This window comes from Xenopus laevis, chromosome 1S, assembly GCF_017654675.1.
Source record: "Xenopus laevis strain J_2021 chromosome 1S, Xenopus_laevis_v10.1, whole genome shotgun sequence".
NCBI lineage: Eukaryota > Metazoa > Chordata > Amphibia > Anura > Pipidae > Xenopus > Xenopus laevis.
In genome coordinates this window covers 3,546,601-3,563,650 of record NC_054372.1, presented here as the reverse complement: position 1 = coordinate 3,563,650, position 17,050 = coordinate 3,546,601, and the positions used below count along the sequence as shown (strand labels likewise).

General features: G+C 42.7%; 1 protein-coding gene across 1 annotated transcript in view; it reads left to right on the top strand.

Annotated features, from left to right (window-relative positions):
- c20orf27.S (chromosome 20 open reading frame 27 S homeolog) overlaps positions 1 to 6,992 on the top strand; it is a 39,825-nt gene extending 32,833 nt beyond the window's left edge. Inside the window, exon 6 of the mRNA XM_041579345.1 lies at positions 2,028 to 6,992. Coding sequence (XP_041435279.1) covers positions 2,028 to 2,128 — 101 coding nt within the window. The 3' untranslated portion in view covers positions 2,129 to 6,992. The remainder of the gene's footprint in view (positions 1 to 2,027) is intronic.
- The last annotated feature ends 10,058 nt before the right edge of the window (positions 6,993 to 17,050 follow it).

Genomic DNA, 17,050 nt, shown 5'->3' with positions numbered 1-17,050 from the left:
CCCCCTGATGGCGGCCCTGCTTTCCATATAAGAATAATTCCACTTGCATCTGAAGAGAACACACTACCTGATGTCCCTGGAAGGGTTTAACCTGTGCACTGGCAGAGATTCTTATTTTTTTATAGATACTCTTATATAGTTCTATAATTCAGGAATAGCGTTTCTATAAAATTCTTCTAAGCAATTTAGATCTTAAGGTCATTGACAAGTGCATAAATATCACCGCCTGGGCTAAATTTTTTGAACTCCCGGCAAAGTTAAACCTGGGTAGTAACCCATAGCAACCAGTGATTTGTTTTTTTCTCCAACCTTCTGCAAGTAGAACATAGAAAGTAGTGATTGGATTGTTACTGTCCATCGAGCAGTGTTTATAAATGACCCCCAATCATCTCTGTAACACCGTGCAGGATTTGCTGACCCAATGTACTGTAAATTTAGATTGAACTCTCCCGTGTGATGGTACACACAACATATTGAAGGCCAAGGTTAAACCTCAAGGACTATTGACTCTTTACCCCAGTGGGATCTGTGACTGATGGCTATAAATAAGCCGGACAGAGTGGGGTGATTATGGGTTTAGCTATAGGGAACATTTAGCAGTCACGACCTGAACTCTATGGAAATGAGTCTCCTACGTCTTCTCTCCGGTGCTATTTACGTCAATGTTTAATCGAGTAAAGATCTCTGTGACTGATTTCTGCCTCCCCTCCCTGATCCTCACGGCCGTACGTGTTGTTATCAGCTTTAAACTCCGTGCACAAACATCCAGATAATGGCAAGTACAACAGCCAGGGCCTTTATAACTATCCGTCCATACATATCCATGGTGTGGGCTATGAGCTGTGCACCTCCGATATCTTTCAGGAGTGGGATGCCAATATTATGACTGATGGGCCCAGAGATGTGTATTCTAAAGCTGGACATCCACTGTGAGATCATTACCTAAGAGATTGGCCAAATTGGGATCATCCAGTTATCTGGCCTCTGGGACAACACTTGGAGCTTAAAGATGGCCTCCTGTTGGGAGAGGACCACATCAACACAACAATGTGGCCCTTGTCTATTGGAGTTTTCTAACCCACCCAATAGATACATGGACCATTTTCTAACAATATGTCTAGTGACACTCGAGTAACGTTTTTCTAGCTCTTGTAATGCTCATTCATCCCTCTCCACTTCACACGCACCAAGGCATGAGCGTAGTTATGTTGCCGCAGCCCCTGGAGAACTTTTATATCTCAAGATACTAGTTTTGGTGGCTAGTTAAAGGGATACTGTCATGGAAAAAAATGTTTTTTTTCAAAACGCATCAGTTAATAGTGCTGCTTCGGCAGAATTCTGCACTGAAATCCGTTGTTCAAAAGAGCAATATGATTTTTTTATATTTAATTTTGAAATCTGACTTGGGGTTAGACATATTGTCAGTTTCCCAGCTGCCCCCTGTCATGTGACTCATGCTCTGATAAACTTCAGTCTCCCTTTACTGCTGTACTGCAAGTTGGAGTCATATCACCCCCCGCCAGCAGCCTGACAACAGAACAGTGGGAAGGTAACCAGATAGCAGCTCCCTAACACAAGATAACAGCTGCCTGGTAGATCTAAGAACAACACTCAATAGTAAAATCCAGGTCCCACTGAGACACATTCAGTTACATTGAGTAGGAGAAACAACAGCCTGCCAGAAAGCAGTTCCATCCTAAAGTGCTGGCTCTTTCTGAAATCACATGACCAAGCAAAATGAGCTGAGATGCACCTACACACCAATATTACAACTAAATACACTTGTTAAGTTAGGAATGACATTTTACATGATAGAGTGAATTATTTGCCCTGTTAACAGTGTTATTTAGGAATAAAAACTGCACCATAGAAATAATTTTTTACTCACCTGTCCAAGTGCTGATTGTTGGGCTCTCTAGTCATAGTCTTCACCTGTACCTGTGTTTTCTGAGCATATTTGCATTGTGGGAGGTGTATAGTCTACAAACCTTCTAGTTAGCCAACACTCTCATTATTTGCTCTTGCAGATCGACACCACGGGACCCCAATGCTACTGGAAGGAGTGCGATGTATCGGCGCTGAGCTGGAGTACGACTCTGAGCAGAGCGACTGGCATGGATTCGACTAGAGGAGCTGCGCTAACAGGACAAAGGTTTTCCATGTCCAACAAGGAAAGTCTGACACAGCCATAAAGAAAGATGGGAATCTCTTACCTTGATTAGAGGTCCATCATCCTGATACCTTCGGAGAAACATAGGGGCTTCTGCTGCATTCTCTAGTGTTTAGCAATGTGGCAACATGAGTGGTGGCTGATGGAGAAGAAAGGGATCAGGGCACTTGAGTTGGACTTGGGCTGCTCATCGTCAGCTGGCACTAATGTAACTCCCGTGTTCTTGTATTTCGATTTCGTTATTGGTTACTTTCTATCTACTTGCGTATAACGTACGCGCCTGCTGCAATGTGTGTAGGGCTGGCTGAGTGTGCGGCTACTGAGTATTTACTGTTGTACTTTATTACTCTGAATAATACTATCCGTATTCCCAAAGAATGGTGGAGATGGGGGGGATGGTTTAGGTACCTGTAATACAGATGGTTCAGAATTGGTCAATTGCTTTTCTTCCATGAATGTAGAACTGACTCTGGTTGCAGTTTCACTCTTTCCTAAGCTGCTATTGTCTTAACCCTTTTTCAAGGGAATTCTTATACACAATCACTGCCCCAACAAAGTTTAGTGCATGGGTTGTCTAGTAGGAGAATGGCCCTTTAAGGTTGCTCAAATCATCTGCAAAAAGAATGTCTACCTGCTTCCAGCCAATAGAGTGCTGAGCTCATAGGATATAAATATATACATCATGTATACTCTGCTTTGCGTGAGTCTGTAGTACACAAGGTGGGTACATATTCCTCTCTTATAAAGCCTTGCACGAATCAGAACAAGCGAGTATAGGAATAAACAAGCAGACGCTGCTGTCAGTAATAATTTCCTTTATAAGTAACATGGAAATGTCTAATGAAATTGGAGCGGTGCTTACAATGACGTGCTATACATAGAGCAACGTTTGGGTGCAGTTCCTTTTCTGCAGTGCCTGCTATCGGCAAATATGGCTTCCCAAGGGCTTCTTCCTGGGACGAGTCCATAAATCCCCCCCAAGGGTTGATTGTAGCAAATAAATGCACAGAGTCTGATCAGAGCGGTTATAATAGGAAAGAGAGGCGCGGGGAGTTGCAGGATCATCTCACTTTGCAGATAATTCGCACTCAATCTGTCGTTCAGAAAGATATTTTCAACAGGCGATGGTGAGGATGGATATGTATATAAAATTGTAGAAAGAACCAGCACTCCGTTTTCCAAAAAATTCAATAATTTACAATATCACAGTGTCTCCAACGTTTCGGCCCACTTTGGGGCCTTTATCAAGGATAAAGTGCTGTGTGTTGCATCAAACATTTAAATACCCACAAACCCTCCAAAAAAGCGCCCTAAGATGACGTCATTACCAATCAAATTATTCAATTAAACAATCAGTGTAAAACTTTTAAAATCAGGTGAAAGACATATCAGATATATATATATATAATTTTTTTTTTTTATCAGTAGCTTTTAGCTTATTACAAGCAATTGTGTAAATGTGAATTGGTCCACTTTGCTCCATGTAGAATCTTGCCAAAATGTTACTGCTGTCATGGCTAATCTAAAATTCCCATCGACCCCACCGCCTACTAACTGCCTGTTAAGACACAGTTTGTATATCTTTCTTTAACTCTGCTGAGCATTCCCTAAGGAAAGATGGAGGACAAGACTGTCCTGGTTGGTTCATCTATCCTTACCATGGGAAAGAGAGCAGCCCAGCTCTGCACTTGGGTGTGTATATCCGCAAACTAGAGACATGGAACAGACTGTCACCTAAGTTTAGCCTTTAACACAAAATATATTCTAATATACAAGCCAGGGCCCCACTTGTGGACATAGCGCTGCCACAGATTTAGTGTGTGTTTGTTGAGTGATATATCTATCTGCCTTTGAACTTTTTCCTTTGTGATGTTTGTGTTCTGTAGCTTTGTTCTATGGGAGGAAAGATCAATCAGTTTGTGCTGATCCGCTGTGTTGCCATTGGCTGTCACAGGAGCAAATAAGTCACAACCTGCCCCCCATCTCACAGGCACCAGGACCCCCAGATCTCATTTCCGCTTGTGATTTAGAAACAAAAAGTCTCATGTGACAGTGGGTTGACTGGAAAGGGGGGGGCAACTTGTTCCTTTTTATTATCACTTGCAGAAATAATAACAGTAATAAAGTGTTATCTGACAACACATGAGGGCATTACAGAGATCTTGGGCACAAGAGCTTGCCATCTGGGCAGAATCAGAAACAGACACCGTGTGTTCTACAAGTGCAGTGCATTGTCCTTGTGAATATAGTGATTATAGTGATATATAGTGATTCCCAGAAAAGGGTTAAACCAATCCTGTTTCCTTTTTTTTTTTTATTCCAGCTGCTCATCCTTATGCTGGAGTGGGCTCAACGCTGAACGTCTATAAGACAAGTTAGCCCTTACAATGACTTTGGGGGCAGCAACAAAGGAATTGCATAGCACCCCTCTTTCTCCACCCCCCCCCCTGCAACCAAGGCACATGTCTCTTATGCTACATCTATTTCTGGTCCTGGTCCAGTTGTACAATAACAAGAGATTGTTTTGGAACAAACCTAAAACAAATGCCCCCTTGTGGCAGAAAGGAGATTGTCCATTCTCAGCCAGACAATGAATACATCCAAAGCCAGGAGGACTTGCGTTGCTTCTCCTATTCTAACAGTAGCTCCCAACATTATTTAAAGTGGTGCCACCCAGCTCCAGCCATCATTCCATATAATAGAAGTGAGACATAGAGGGGCTCTGTACGGCTCTTATTGGAAGTAGTACTGGCACGTGATTGCTGTAGCCCAAGAGCTGTGCTGTAGGTGCCACCTTGGTTCTTCTCCAAATACATACGCCCTGTTCTGGGTGCCTTAAAGCCAACTGAGATATTGCACTAATGCTCTGCCTGTGTATATACTGTTAGCACTGATAACCCATTAGAATATTAACCCTCTATAGCATTCCTAGTCGTACTGAGCACTTACAAGCATATTCTATAGTCCAGCAGCCAGTCGCCTGCCACCCGGGCAAATAAAGGTCATGTGACTGATTAGAGGCCACAGTCATTTTTCTGTTTGTTGATTTAATTAATGTGAGTTATTACTGGCCTTCTTCTAAAGCCCGTGAGTTGCTCCGGGGACTTGTTCTGTACTGTCACCAATAATTACTGGACCTGAGTGTGAACTCACCAGAGATACTAAGAAACATCTCTTTCCATCCCTTCTGGATCTGTGACTATATATTCAACTCCAGTCCATTGAGAAACAACCAGCAAGAACAAATGCCCCCGGAAGAGAATTGTGGTGCTCACTGGTATAACAACGGGCTGGTGCAGTTTTCTGCTGATAGGAGCACTGTCCCGGGGTTTCAGATAAGTGAATACATTCACATGGGGGTGCCTAACTTTTGGCACCCCAAGTAGTTAACAACTTTCCTTCTCCTTTAAATAAGTTTCTGTTTCTAAGGGCAGCCACATACTTGTACAGACCTGTATATAGAACTCCGATATTTATTAACATGTTTCAAGTTTTTGGGGGAAGTAAAATTGTGGCAATTGAAATTATTCAAATTAACCACCAAACGAATGGATGTTTCGTAAACCTGTTTCATGAATAGGCTTTATTACATTTCTTATTGTTTCATTTGTAGAAGAAGGAGACTGGGCGAGATGGAGACAGAAGGGCAAGATGATGACAGTAGGACAGTTGGAGACTGTGGTGGAAGATTAAGAAAGCTTAGCGAAATGGAGACAGAAGGGCAAGATGGAGACAGTAGGACAAGATGGAGACCGTGGGTCAAGATGATGACAGTAGGACAAGATGGAGACAGAGGTGAAAGATTAAGAAAGCGGAGCAAAATGGAGACAATAGGACAAGATGGAGACGGTGGGGTGAGATGATGACAGTAGGACAGATGGAGACAGTGGTGGAAGATTAAGAAAGCGTAGCAAAATGGAGACAATAGGACAAGATGGAGACGGTGGGGTGAGATGATGACAGTAGGACAGATGGAGACAGTGGTGGAAGATTTAAAAAACAGAAAAATGGAGACAGTAGGGAAAGATTAAGAAAGTGGAGCAAAATGAAGACATAAGGGCACAAATGGAGACAGTAGTACAAGATGGAGACAGTAGGGCAAGATTATGACAGTAGGACAGATGGAGACAGTGGTGGAAGATTAAGAATGCGGAGCAAAACGAGACAGAAGGGCATGATGGGGACAGCAGGACAAGATGGAGACAGTAGGGCAAGATGAAGACAGTAGGGCAAGATGGAGACAGTAGGACAAGATGGAGACAGTAGGGCAAGATGATGACAGTAGGACAGCTGAAGACAGAGGTGGAAGATTAAGAAAGCGGAGCAAAATGGAAACAGAAGGGCAAGATAGAGTGGGGAAGACTGAGAAGCAGAGCAGAATGGAGATAGTAGGGCAATATGAAAACAGTAGAACTAGATGGTGACAATAGGGCACAACAGATGAAAGCAGTACAAGATGGTCATCGTACAACAAAATGACAGAACCACAAGATGGAGACTGTAGGATAAGATGGCAACAATAAGTCAAGATGGCAGTAGTAAAGTATTGTCCAAACTGCAGCCATTCTGTAAGTCAATCACAGCTAAAGACTGAGGGCCATAGGTTAGATATCTTTAAATTACATATTTTATTTACCCTTCGATTGTGACCCAGTGTTCCAAGAACATCCATGGCCTCCATATCTCTAATGTTAGGCCCAGTGTCACCAGTACAGACTGCAGCTCACGATAATCCGTTTATTATACTCCTAGTCATACACTGTACATGGAAACATTGCCTGTACATATAAACACAATACAACTGTGATTAGAGATACAAAAATAACATTTGTGTACATTTCTTTTATAAAACATTCTTACTAACAAAGTGTGAAAAAACCACCGTGAGACTTCGGAAATTTGGGTAACTTTATTAAATAATTACGAATGTTCAGGCATTTCCACAATAAAAACATGTTGGTTTATTAAATATGAATTTTTAGGTCCAAGATAACAAGTTCAGGTTCCCCTTTGTTTGTGATATGGCTAGTGATACAGATATACACTGGTGTTAACATTCACTCTGCTGTAGTTCTGGGGTCATCAAGGCAATAAGTGCCCAAGTTAGCCTTCTGGTTGGGCCCTTTAGCTCATCCTAGACAGGCAAATAGAACAAATAGGGCTATTTGGCACTCAGAAATCCATAGGGCTGAAAAAATAAAGTAAAAACAATATTTATTTGCAGAAGTTAAAAATTACACATCTCCATAGCTCCTAAAGTTGACACTGAGAAAGGAAAAGGCGGAGTTAGCGTTCCCCACACAGAAATAATTACTGTTTAGTTTAAGTTCCATTTCAGGGAATGTCTCTAGTCAGGATTTATAGTCACTAATGTTTCCTTTAAATGTTAATTACAACACATTGGGGGTCATTTATAAACTTCGCGCAGGGCAGATTGGTTCGCAAAGTGAATATATTTGCCCTGCGCATGGTTATATTTATAAAGCTAAATAAGAGGGTGCATACAGAATTGCAAATTTTTTATTCACAATGCGAATGTCTAAAGGGGCTTTATAAATGTCACAATTCGCAAATTGCGAATCTTTATGCGCACACTCTGCGACTCAATTACGCCACAACTTTGGTGGCGGATAAAATATTCGCAAAACAGTTTTGCAAACTGCGAATTTAACGCTATTTTCGCGCACAACAACCTCGCACATTGGGTGGGTCGCGCAAACTCCTGTCTCATTTGCGCGCCATTTGCGAAAATTTATTCACACTGCGAATTCGCAAAAACCGGAAAGACGGGCAGAGCAGTGCAATATATTAGCGCTCAGCAAAAAACATGCGCAATACAACCATTTGCGAAAAATATGCGCTGCGCGAACTTTATAAATGACCCCCATTGTCTTAGATTATTCTGCATAGAGAGACATATCCATCTGCATATTTCTGTTTACTCATATCTATTGGAGCAGCCATGATGGTTCTGATAACGTAGGCTCCTGTACAGACTCTAGTGTCCACCTGTGGCCAGATTAGTAAGGGTAAGAAAGAATGGCAATATGTCTCATGGAAAATAATATGACAAAAAAGTTTGAAGGCCTGAAAGTTTAACATATAGTTGAAGGATTGAGGTTAAACAAGTCTGTACATCCGTTTCATCAGCACCTTATAACATCTACTTTCCAGAAAATCATTTCCAAGCACCGCCAGTTGCTAATAGTGAACGGCCAGTGACTGATGAAGTTGTCAGCCTTTTGGCTTTTTTTCAGTTTTTTGACCCTGTTCAGATACTGATTTGGGCAGACACTGAGTTGCTCATACATGGGACACCACTGAATGGGATTGTTGACCTGTGGGTCGTATGAAGTGGTCAGTTTGACTTGTCCCACTGCATGACTGGCCAGACTCCAGGGTCAGACTGGTCCTCAGAGAAACCAAGAAAAATCCTAGTGGCACTTGAACCTAGTAGGTCTCAACACTCATCACCTCTTCCACTAGCTCACTCCATCCAACGCTAGCCTGCTGCCTACACCACCAGTCCTTATACTAGCTCTAGTCCACAAACATCACCAAGCCATTTCATGTTCACATAACCATTGACTTCTAATACTAATATTGTTTTTGGTGGGCCCTTAAAGGAGAACTAAACACTAAAAATGAATGTGGCTAAAAATGCCCTATTTTATATAGTGAACTTATTGCACGAGGCTAACGTTTCTGCTTGTCAATAGCAGCAATGATCCAGGACTTCAAACTTGTCACAGCTAAAGGGGTGTGGTTGCCTTGGGCTGGTACAGAAGCACAAAACATAAGGTACACGTAAGTTCTAGCCACTTCTTTAGTTTGAGCCTACTGCTTTAGTTCTCTTTTAAGGTGAGGTTCTCTGGTGGCCCCCTGTACTTCAGTCCAACTTCAAAATTGGCAGGGAAGCAAAAAGTTGCTGGAAGCAGCCAGAACTACAACCTGAGGCACCACAACCTGAGAGGTTACAAGGGTCCAAGTAATTGCATAAATAAATAGTTATTCAAACCAAAATCTGTCCCAGCCATTCATGTGACTCTGATGAATTATTATGGGCAGGACTAAATGCCCTCTCCAGCCCTGATGGACCCCTTTGTATGGAGACTAAACCAAAATATTTCAAACGAACACAACATGCCGAAGAAATGGTGGCATTTGACTTAACCATTCCTGGTTGGCTTCTATTGCAGGAGATGCTCATGTCTCGCACCCAAGGTGCAGCTTCTCACATGTTTATCTCGTGGGTTATTCTGTATGTGCAGAATATTGTTCCAGAAAAGGTTCCATTACAAGTAAAGCCCCCTCTCCAGCCATATTAGCAAGAACGTTGGTGCAGTAATGACATTAATACAAGTTACAACTTCTGTCTCTGTGGTTATTGTACAAGAACAATCAATAGCAAATGCCATTATCTAAGGCTGCAGCCGCGGTTGCCTGAGAAATTGCTCTAGTGAATTGGAATTAATTCTGAGGCTTTCCGAGTGGGCCAAGAATTGAGGAGACCAAGAATTCATTACACATCAAACACTCCGATCAATAGGAACATTGATTGCTTTTTACAGAGGAAGATTCTTGCTCGGTGGCTTCCCAGGGAATAACTGCGGGACATATTTAACTTTTTATTTCCTTTGGCAACTTTATAGCAACACGTTTGAAATAAGGTTTCTAATTGGGCTCCATGGAGTAGAATAGGTAGCACCCTATGATCACCAGCTGTTTCTGAGATCCCTTCCTTATTTCCACATATATATGTATTAGATGATCAACAGATGATATAACAAAGAATCATGACCTGTTTTTTTGCCTAGGGACTAGTTCTGTTTAGACCTTGTGGATGGAAGCCTAGAATGGACATCATGAGACACCAAGACAGTTAATGCAAGGCAAGTTCTAGATCATCAGCTTTTTCTCAGGGCCGTCTCCACATTCTGCCCCTTGTTCTTCCTGTAGAAGTCAATTAAGGAGAATGGTAAGGAGATATTCAGATGATTGGATCTCTGCGGGGCTGCCGTCCTCTTCCAAGCCTCGAAGGCGATCATTAAATCCATCCAGGCTGCCGGACGTTTCACTTTGAAGGTTTGGATGAAGTCTTCTCCAAATATCTGGCACAGCATTTTCTCAAAGGCAAGGTCCACCCCGATGGCACCATATGGGACTCCCTTTCAAGCCAAAACAGAGATCATTGAAACATGAGACTACCTTTAATTGCATTTAGTACAAAAGTCAAGCTGCTAGAGTTTCTACAAAACAAGTAGTTAGCATGGCTGGTTCCTGCTCTTTTCTGAGCAGAGCAACATCAAAACAGTTTCTTGTTTTTCTCCCAACTGTCAGGCCGATCGGCAGAACTGACCAGCAGATGGCGCTGGTTCAGTTTCATTATATTAGTAGTAGAAAAAATGTAAATTGCAAAAGTGCTCAGAAGGACAATTTTACATGAGTTTGTTTTTAGGTTTCTCAGCAGCTTTTATGTATCTATGAATGTTACATGTATTAATGTGCCCGTCTCACTGTAACCTTACTGGTTCCTTTAGGCAATAAACAGAGAGGGTCTCCCACTAATTCTGTTATTAACAACTGGTTCCACCCCACCACTGAAGGATTTATACATTCCTAGTTCCTTCTCTCCCAGCAACACAGGAGAATCTAATGCACATTTCACATTTGCATGTTCTGTGTTGGTAGCATCTTAGAGGGGATTATCCTAGTACTGGGGGGCTCTATTTCCTATCTTCTCTGGACCAACGATTTATGTGATTATAATTCCCATTCTGCCTTGGTATGGCCTAAACACAGTAAACAGCCCCAGATAGAGGTCCCAATGCAGAAGGTTTACCAGAAGCTTTGTAGAGTTCCTTCAGAGTCCCCTTTGGCTGCTCAATCTGATGGACTGTTAGATCCACTGTGCCCCCTCCACAGTCGGCTACAATATAACGGTCCCCTGCAGCAAAAAGAAAGATGGAATGTTCTGCATTCACATTTACAGTTAGCATTACTATGGTAATAAGCACAGCTACAGTTACTTTTAGTCGTATGGTGGCCCAGTGTGTGTAGGTTGCAGCTCAGGGTTCAATTCTCCCTATGTGCTGAGATGTTTCAGTCTCAGGATACAAACAATGGTGGATTCATCCTCAATTATAGGCATTTTAGAGTGTAAGCTCAATGTGTACCAGGATTGGCACATTCTGTTTACAGTAGGTGGCACCCCCTAAAGATCTGCTACCCTTGTACCTTTCCTAAAAGAGCATCCAAAACAATAAGAAACTGAACCCTACTGGGTTATAGATCCACTGAGGATTATGGGTAACTTGAACAATAATTGTTTGACTTTCAGTTTTCCCAAACACTTTGTATACACAGAAGTAAAATGGGCACAAACTTTTTAGTATGATGTAGATACTGTTACGCTCATCTAATTTGCAGTTGGTCTTTCTTTTTTTTTTAAAGTCACTTCTGTTTTTATTATTCTTTATACAATTTTTTTTTAAAATGTAACCTTCTATCTGATAACTATTAATAGATGTGCGGCATATACTGTATAATGTACTGCTGTTAATAACAATAGCCATACTGCATTTGGCCACTAGGTGGAGAGAGGCTCCCAGTAGCGAAAAGACTCTACTAAAATCCTTAACCAAACTGAACTGTAGGTGGCAGCGTTGTCCTGATAAATAGCAAAGCAATGTCTGCCCAAATTGGCTTCTTCCTAGAAGGCAATTTAATAGGGAAAAAGATTGCAACAAAGCCAGACAATAGTCAGGGTCAACCCTCAGCTCATGCCTTGTCTTTTTGGCCCTCTGGAACTTAAGACCCCAGTGCTGCAAGGCAGATGTACTCACCACTGAGCCGCCATGTATATCTCATCTGTACACATGCCCTCAGAAGATGTCAAGCTGTTCTATTTTTTGGGGGGTGGGTCAGGATGGCTGCAGATAAAGTTGTTGTTGGTGGATAGTGGATCCAGTAGATTAAAAATGTGAGTTTGGGCGCAGGTCCATCTGATTAGGCTCAATGGTCTCTAGTAATGATAAAAACGTAGACCTTATGTTTAGTATAAGGGCATTAAGGGTCTGGTTTCAGGGATAAACGTGAAAGCTGTTTTTTAGGGTACAGACATGAACATCATTAGCAGCAGTCAATGGTGGTATCTACCTTGCCTGAAGCTGGAGTCTATGGATCGGTCAAAAGGGTAGCCATTGATTAGGGCCTTGATTATGAGCTGGTGGAGCCTGAGCCTTCAGCAGTATATGGAGGCGGCTTCTGGTTCCAGGGCAATTAACAGCTGCTCTGGGTTTTCTGGTGACACCAAACCAGCCTGTGGGTATCAGCATGAGAGAGAGAATGAAGGGCTTGGTCCAATATTAACTGGCATGTACTGTACCCGTCAGAAAGTCCTACCAGATAGGCAGCCTCTCTCATGCTTGGCCGGCTGTTTCCAGATGGCTGGCACTGTGAGGACCCATCGTATGGCCTCCTCCGCATTAAGGGCCAAGCATTGGTCTCTTAGTTCCTATTCGGAAAACAAAGGTGATGTCAACACACATAGGTGCAGCTTGTGGCAATTTATGGGTAATGACAATATCCACATAAGGAAGAACTGAATGAGTGGCCACCTAACTGCACTGCGTGCTCCTTGAAGAATCAAAGAGCGTGTGCAAACACCACCAGCGCTTGGACTTTCTTCCCATTGATGGCCTCTAGTTCTGTATTCATGGTGAGATCCTACAGAGGAGGCTTGACAGACTGCTATGGATGTTACTACCCGTTCCCTCTCTAGGATGATATTTGTGAAACCCACAGGCTCAATGTCAGTTTTGCCTGCTTGAGGCACCCATACACAGAGGGTAATTCCCTGAGGGGCATTTCCAGAATTCCAGCCAATACTCCCTTAGCCATTGTCCCACCCAATACATTTGGAAAGTTGGGCATGTTGGATTTCCCTGGAATAAATAAAAGAACTGAACCTTTGGACTTGTAATTCTCTCCTGCTCTCTGCTACCCAACTTCAGCTAAAGGGGACTAAATAGTGTCATCTTCTTCTATAGTTTGCTCAGTAGCCCCCAGCACCACTGGAAGTATAAAGACATTTAGACCTGAGAGGGTTAAATATAGTAGGAGGGGCCAATGATGATCCACTTACACTGTGGTGCTTTGTTTTTTCATCTTGAACTTCTCAAGGTACAGCCAGTCCTGGGCTTCTTCTGGGTCCAGGTCATGGTAATAGTCCGGGGCCGTGTATCCAAAGCTGTGAAAGTCCTTGTCGGGGGTCAGTAGCAGGCTGGTGGGAGTTTTCTGGTGGGCCACTCCCAGATCCCCTCCTTCCCATTTCCTAATGAGGAATAGAGAACAATTCTGCTATTTCTTTAGGGACCCAATAGATGTGATATATTTGGGCAGCTATTGGCATCGGTGGGCCTTATATGTGTGACTAAGCTACTGGCAGTCTGAGTTGACAGTTGATATTGGCCCATGTATGACCAATGAAATCAATGAGTAGAGAGCACCACACATGGACTGTATTCTTAAATGGCCTTCATTCCAAAAGGGCTTGGTTAAGGACAAAAAACAGCAGCGACATTTCAGGCTCACAATCGCCTTTTTTCAAGCTACTGAATGCATTTTATATCTTCTATCACAGAATATCTAAGACACAGCTGCGTTCACTTTAAACAGTAGTAAATATATACATTGTATCAATATGAAACATCGTGTCAAACAAGTCCATCTTGATAAGTCACTGGGACCTCTCCAATGATACATCAATCCAACTGCCTGTAATGAAAAATATATAACAAAAATACTCTTAAAATGCTATATGCAATAAAATATTTTATCTAAAAGTTTTGTGCAATTCATAGAAGGGGTGAGTGCGCCTAATGTACGAATCCACATGGCTTCCCTTTTGAGTAGTTTAACCTGTCCCCCCGTCGATGTAATTTAGGGACCCCATCAATCACCTGATATTTTAGCTGCTGGACCCCATGTCCTTTCTCCACAAAATGGCAAGCTACAGCCTGTTCTGTCTTTTTAGTTTTAATCGCGGACTTATGTGGGAATCGCGGTCTTTAACCATGCGGGACGTTTGCCCAACACACTGTAGGCCACACGGGCACTTAATCACCTCCAAGTACAGCAAATAGCCCCCAAGTACAGCAAATAGCCCCCACGTACAGCAAATAGCCCCCACGTACAGCAAATAGACCTCCAAGTACAGCAAATAGACCTCCAAGTACAGCAAATAGACCCCACGTACAGCAAATAGACCTCCAAGTACAGCGAGTAGACCCCATATAACAGCAAACAGACCCCAATGCACATTTTATTTCCCACGTGACGTCTTGACAGTGTCCCAGTGACTCACACCATTTGTATTATTGTTTTTGTAGCCTGTCCCAAGCGTGACCTTCCTGTTGGGGTCTATTAAATGGAAAACCATGAATGCAGGAATACACTGATCCAATCCAGTAAATAAACCCTCACGCTCTTCCACTTCCATCTTTCCACTTATACGCAGGTCACGTGGCTCCTCCCCAAATGCATTGCCCTGTATAAAACTCAAGGGGGAGCCCCATATGACTTTCTATCTCCAGAGATACACATCTGGGTTGTCAGTTGCCATCTGCTTTGTGTCTCTCTCTGGCAACGATCACCAACCAGAAGCATGCACAACAAAATCCAGGACCGGATTGGCTCCTGCTATGCCCCACACAGGACTCCGTTCCAATTAAATGCTATTGGTTTAAACAGAGGGTGCTCAGTTTAGTTCTTCTTTAAAAAAAGAAATTCCAATAGACGGTTTGTTGGATTCGATACCTTAAATGTGCTGATGTTTCCGTGAGTTTGATTCCCAGGAAGGATCAAACAACGATAAATATAGATTCTGAACGTATTGATCACATTTTCCTATTAATTGTATAGTAGTGTTAGATACTTGTTCCTGCACAGACTGAATGGATAGAAATCTAGCACCACATTTTTGTTAACCTGAAATAATATTTTAGGGCAGGAAGTTTAAGCAGAAGAACAGTTGGGGGCCACAGACTGGTGCTTCCAGATGAAAGTACAATTCCATTATCAGATGGAGCCCCCCGCTTTCCTGTGTTACTGGGGCCCCACGTCTCTAAGGCCGGCACTGCTCGTAGAACTGGGAAAAGTGATTCAGCAACATTTCTTATTAGGGAACAGCCGCCTATAGACCCCGTGTAGGAAATATTGGGTTTCGTGGTTGGCCGAGTCCGTGCAGAGAATTGGAATTCTGTGCATTAAATAAAAGAAAAACCTGTTTATTCAAGTTTCCTTGAAACGGGAAATGTAAATCTCTGAATCAAGGTGGTTACTAGAGTTCAGCCAAGAATTATAGAACATAACTGAAATATTTTACAAATAAGATTCGACTTCTTGCAAAGAACCAAACTCACCATATTAAATCTCTCATCTACTTGCCCACCCTATGTGCTAGTTCACATCTAATCTTCTATGCATGGTATTTACTATTCTATACATTACTACATCACCCGTATTCTTCTCTTCATGGCCTGTATTGATGCACCCCTGATCTTTTCTTCATGTTCCTTCCTACAGTACAGCTGCGCCCCTATCCTTCCCTTCATGGTTGTTCCTACCGTATTGATGCACCCCTAATAGTCTCTGTGTGGTTCGTTTTACAATACAGCTGCAACCCTACAGCTGTAGCCCTAACCTTCTTTTCATGGTCCTACCCAGAAATGGAGACACCCTATTCTTCTCTACATGGTCCTTCCTATAGTACAGCCACACTCCAAATCTTCTTTCATGGTCCATTCTAGATTACTACAGTACCCCTAATCTTCTTTTCACACAGGATTGATTCACTCCAATTCTTCAGTTGATGATCCTCCCGACAGGACTGATGCACCCCTAATATTCTCTTCATGGTCCTTGCTGGAGAACTGATGTGCCCCTAATCTTCCCTTCATGATCCTCCTTATAGGACTGATGTACCCCAAATCTTCTCTTCATGATCCTCCCTACAGGACTGATGCACCCCTAATCTTCTCTGCATGGTCCTTCCTTTAGTACAGCTGAACCCCTAATATTCTCTTCATGGTCCTTCAACAGGACTGATGCACCCCGTATATTCTCTTGGTGGTCCTTGCTAAAGAACTGATGCGCCCCTAAACTTCTCTTCATGGTCCTAGAGAACTGATGCATACCAGACAGTGAACACAAAACATATATAATAGATATAATTATAATACATAATAAAGTTGCATTTACGTTTCTGAGACTCAAAGGATGTGATAAAGCAGAAAGGTTATCGGTTTAATCTCCCAGATCTCATGTGTTTCCTGATAGGGAGAGGCTTGGAATTCTTTCCGTTTCAGAAGGAAATCTTTGGGTCTGATTTATGGGCCCAAACCTGTTCCTGTTTCACAGAACAACATGGAGCGGCACAGATTTCGCACACTTAGTCCATAGTGCAACACCAACACCCTTGCAGCAGGTTGTCGGAGGGGGTCGGCGTCCAATTCGGCGCAGCACGTTCATTGTTTGGAGACCCAGTTCAGGACTGTCCGCGGCCCGGTGGTATAAGGGATAATGTATCCTAGTGAAAGGGTTAACACCATCTCCCACATTACCCAGACTGGGTTAATCTCTGTATCTCGCTCTTCCCTGTTGATCTCTTTGGGACAAGCCCCACCCTCTGACTGGGAGACAAACCTGAAACTCCTGCCGTATTTTCACTGTGGAGGAATCTCATTTATTTGTTATATTGAGCTGAGGAGCCATTTCTTGGATGTTTCTGACTCTTTCTGAAGCATTTGTATGATCAGTGTATAAGAAGCGCAAGCTCTGGAGCAATAACAAGCCCTATGTGTCTGTACTGAGTCTGAT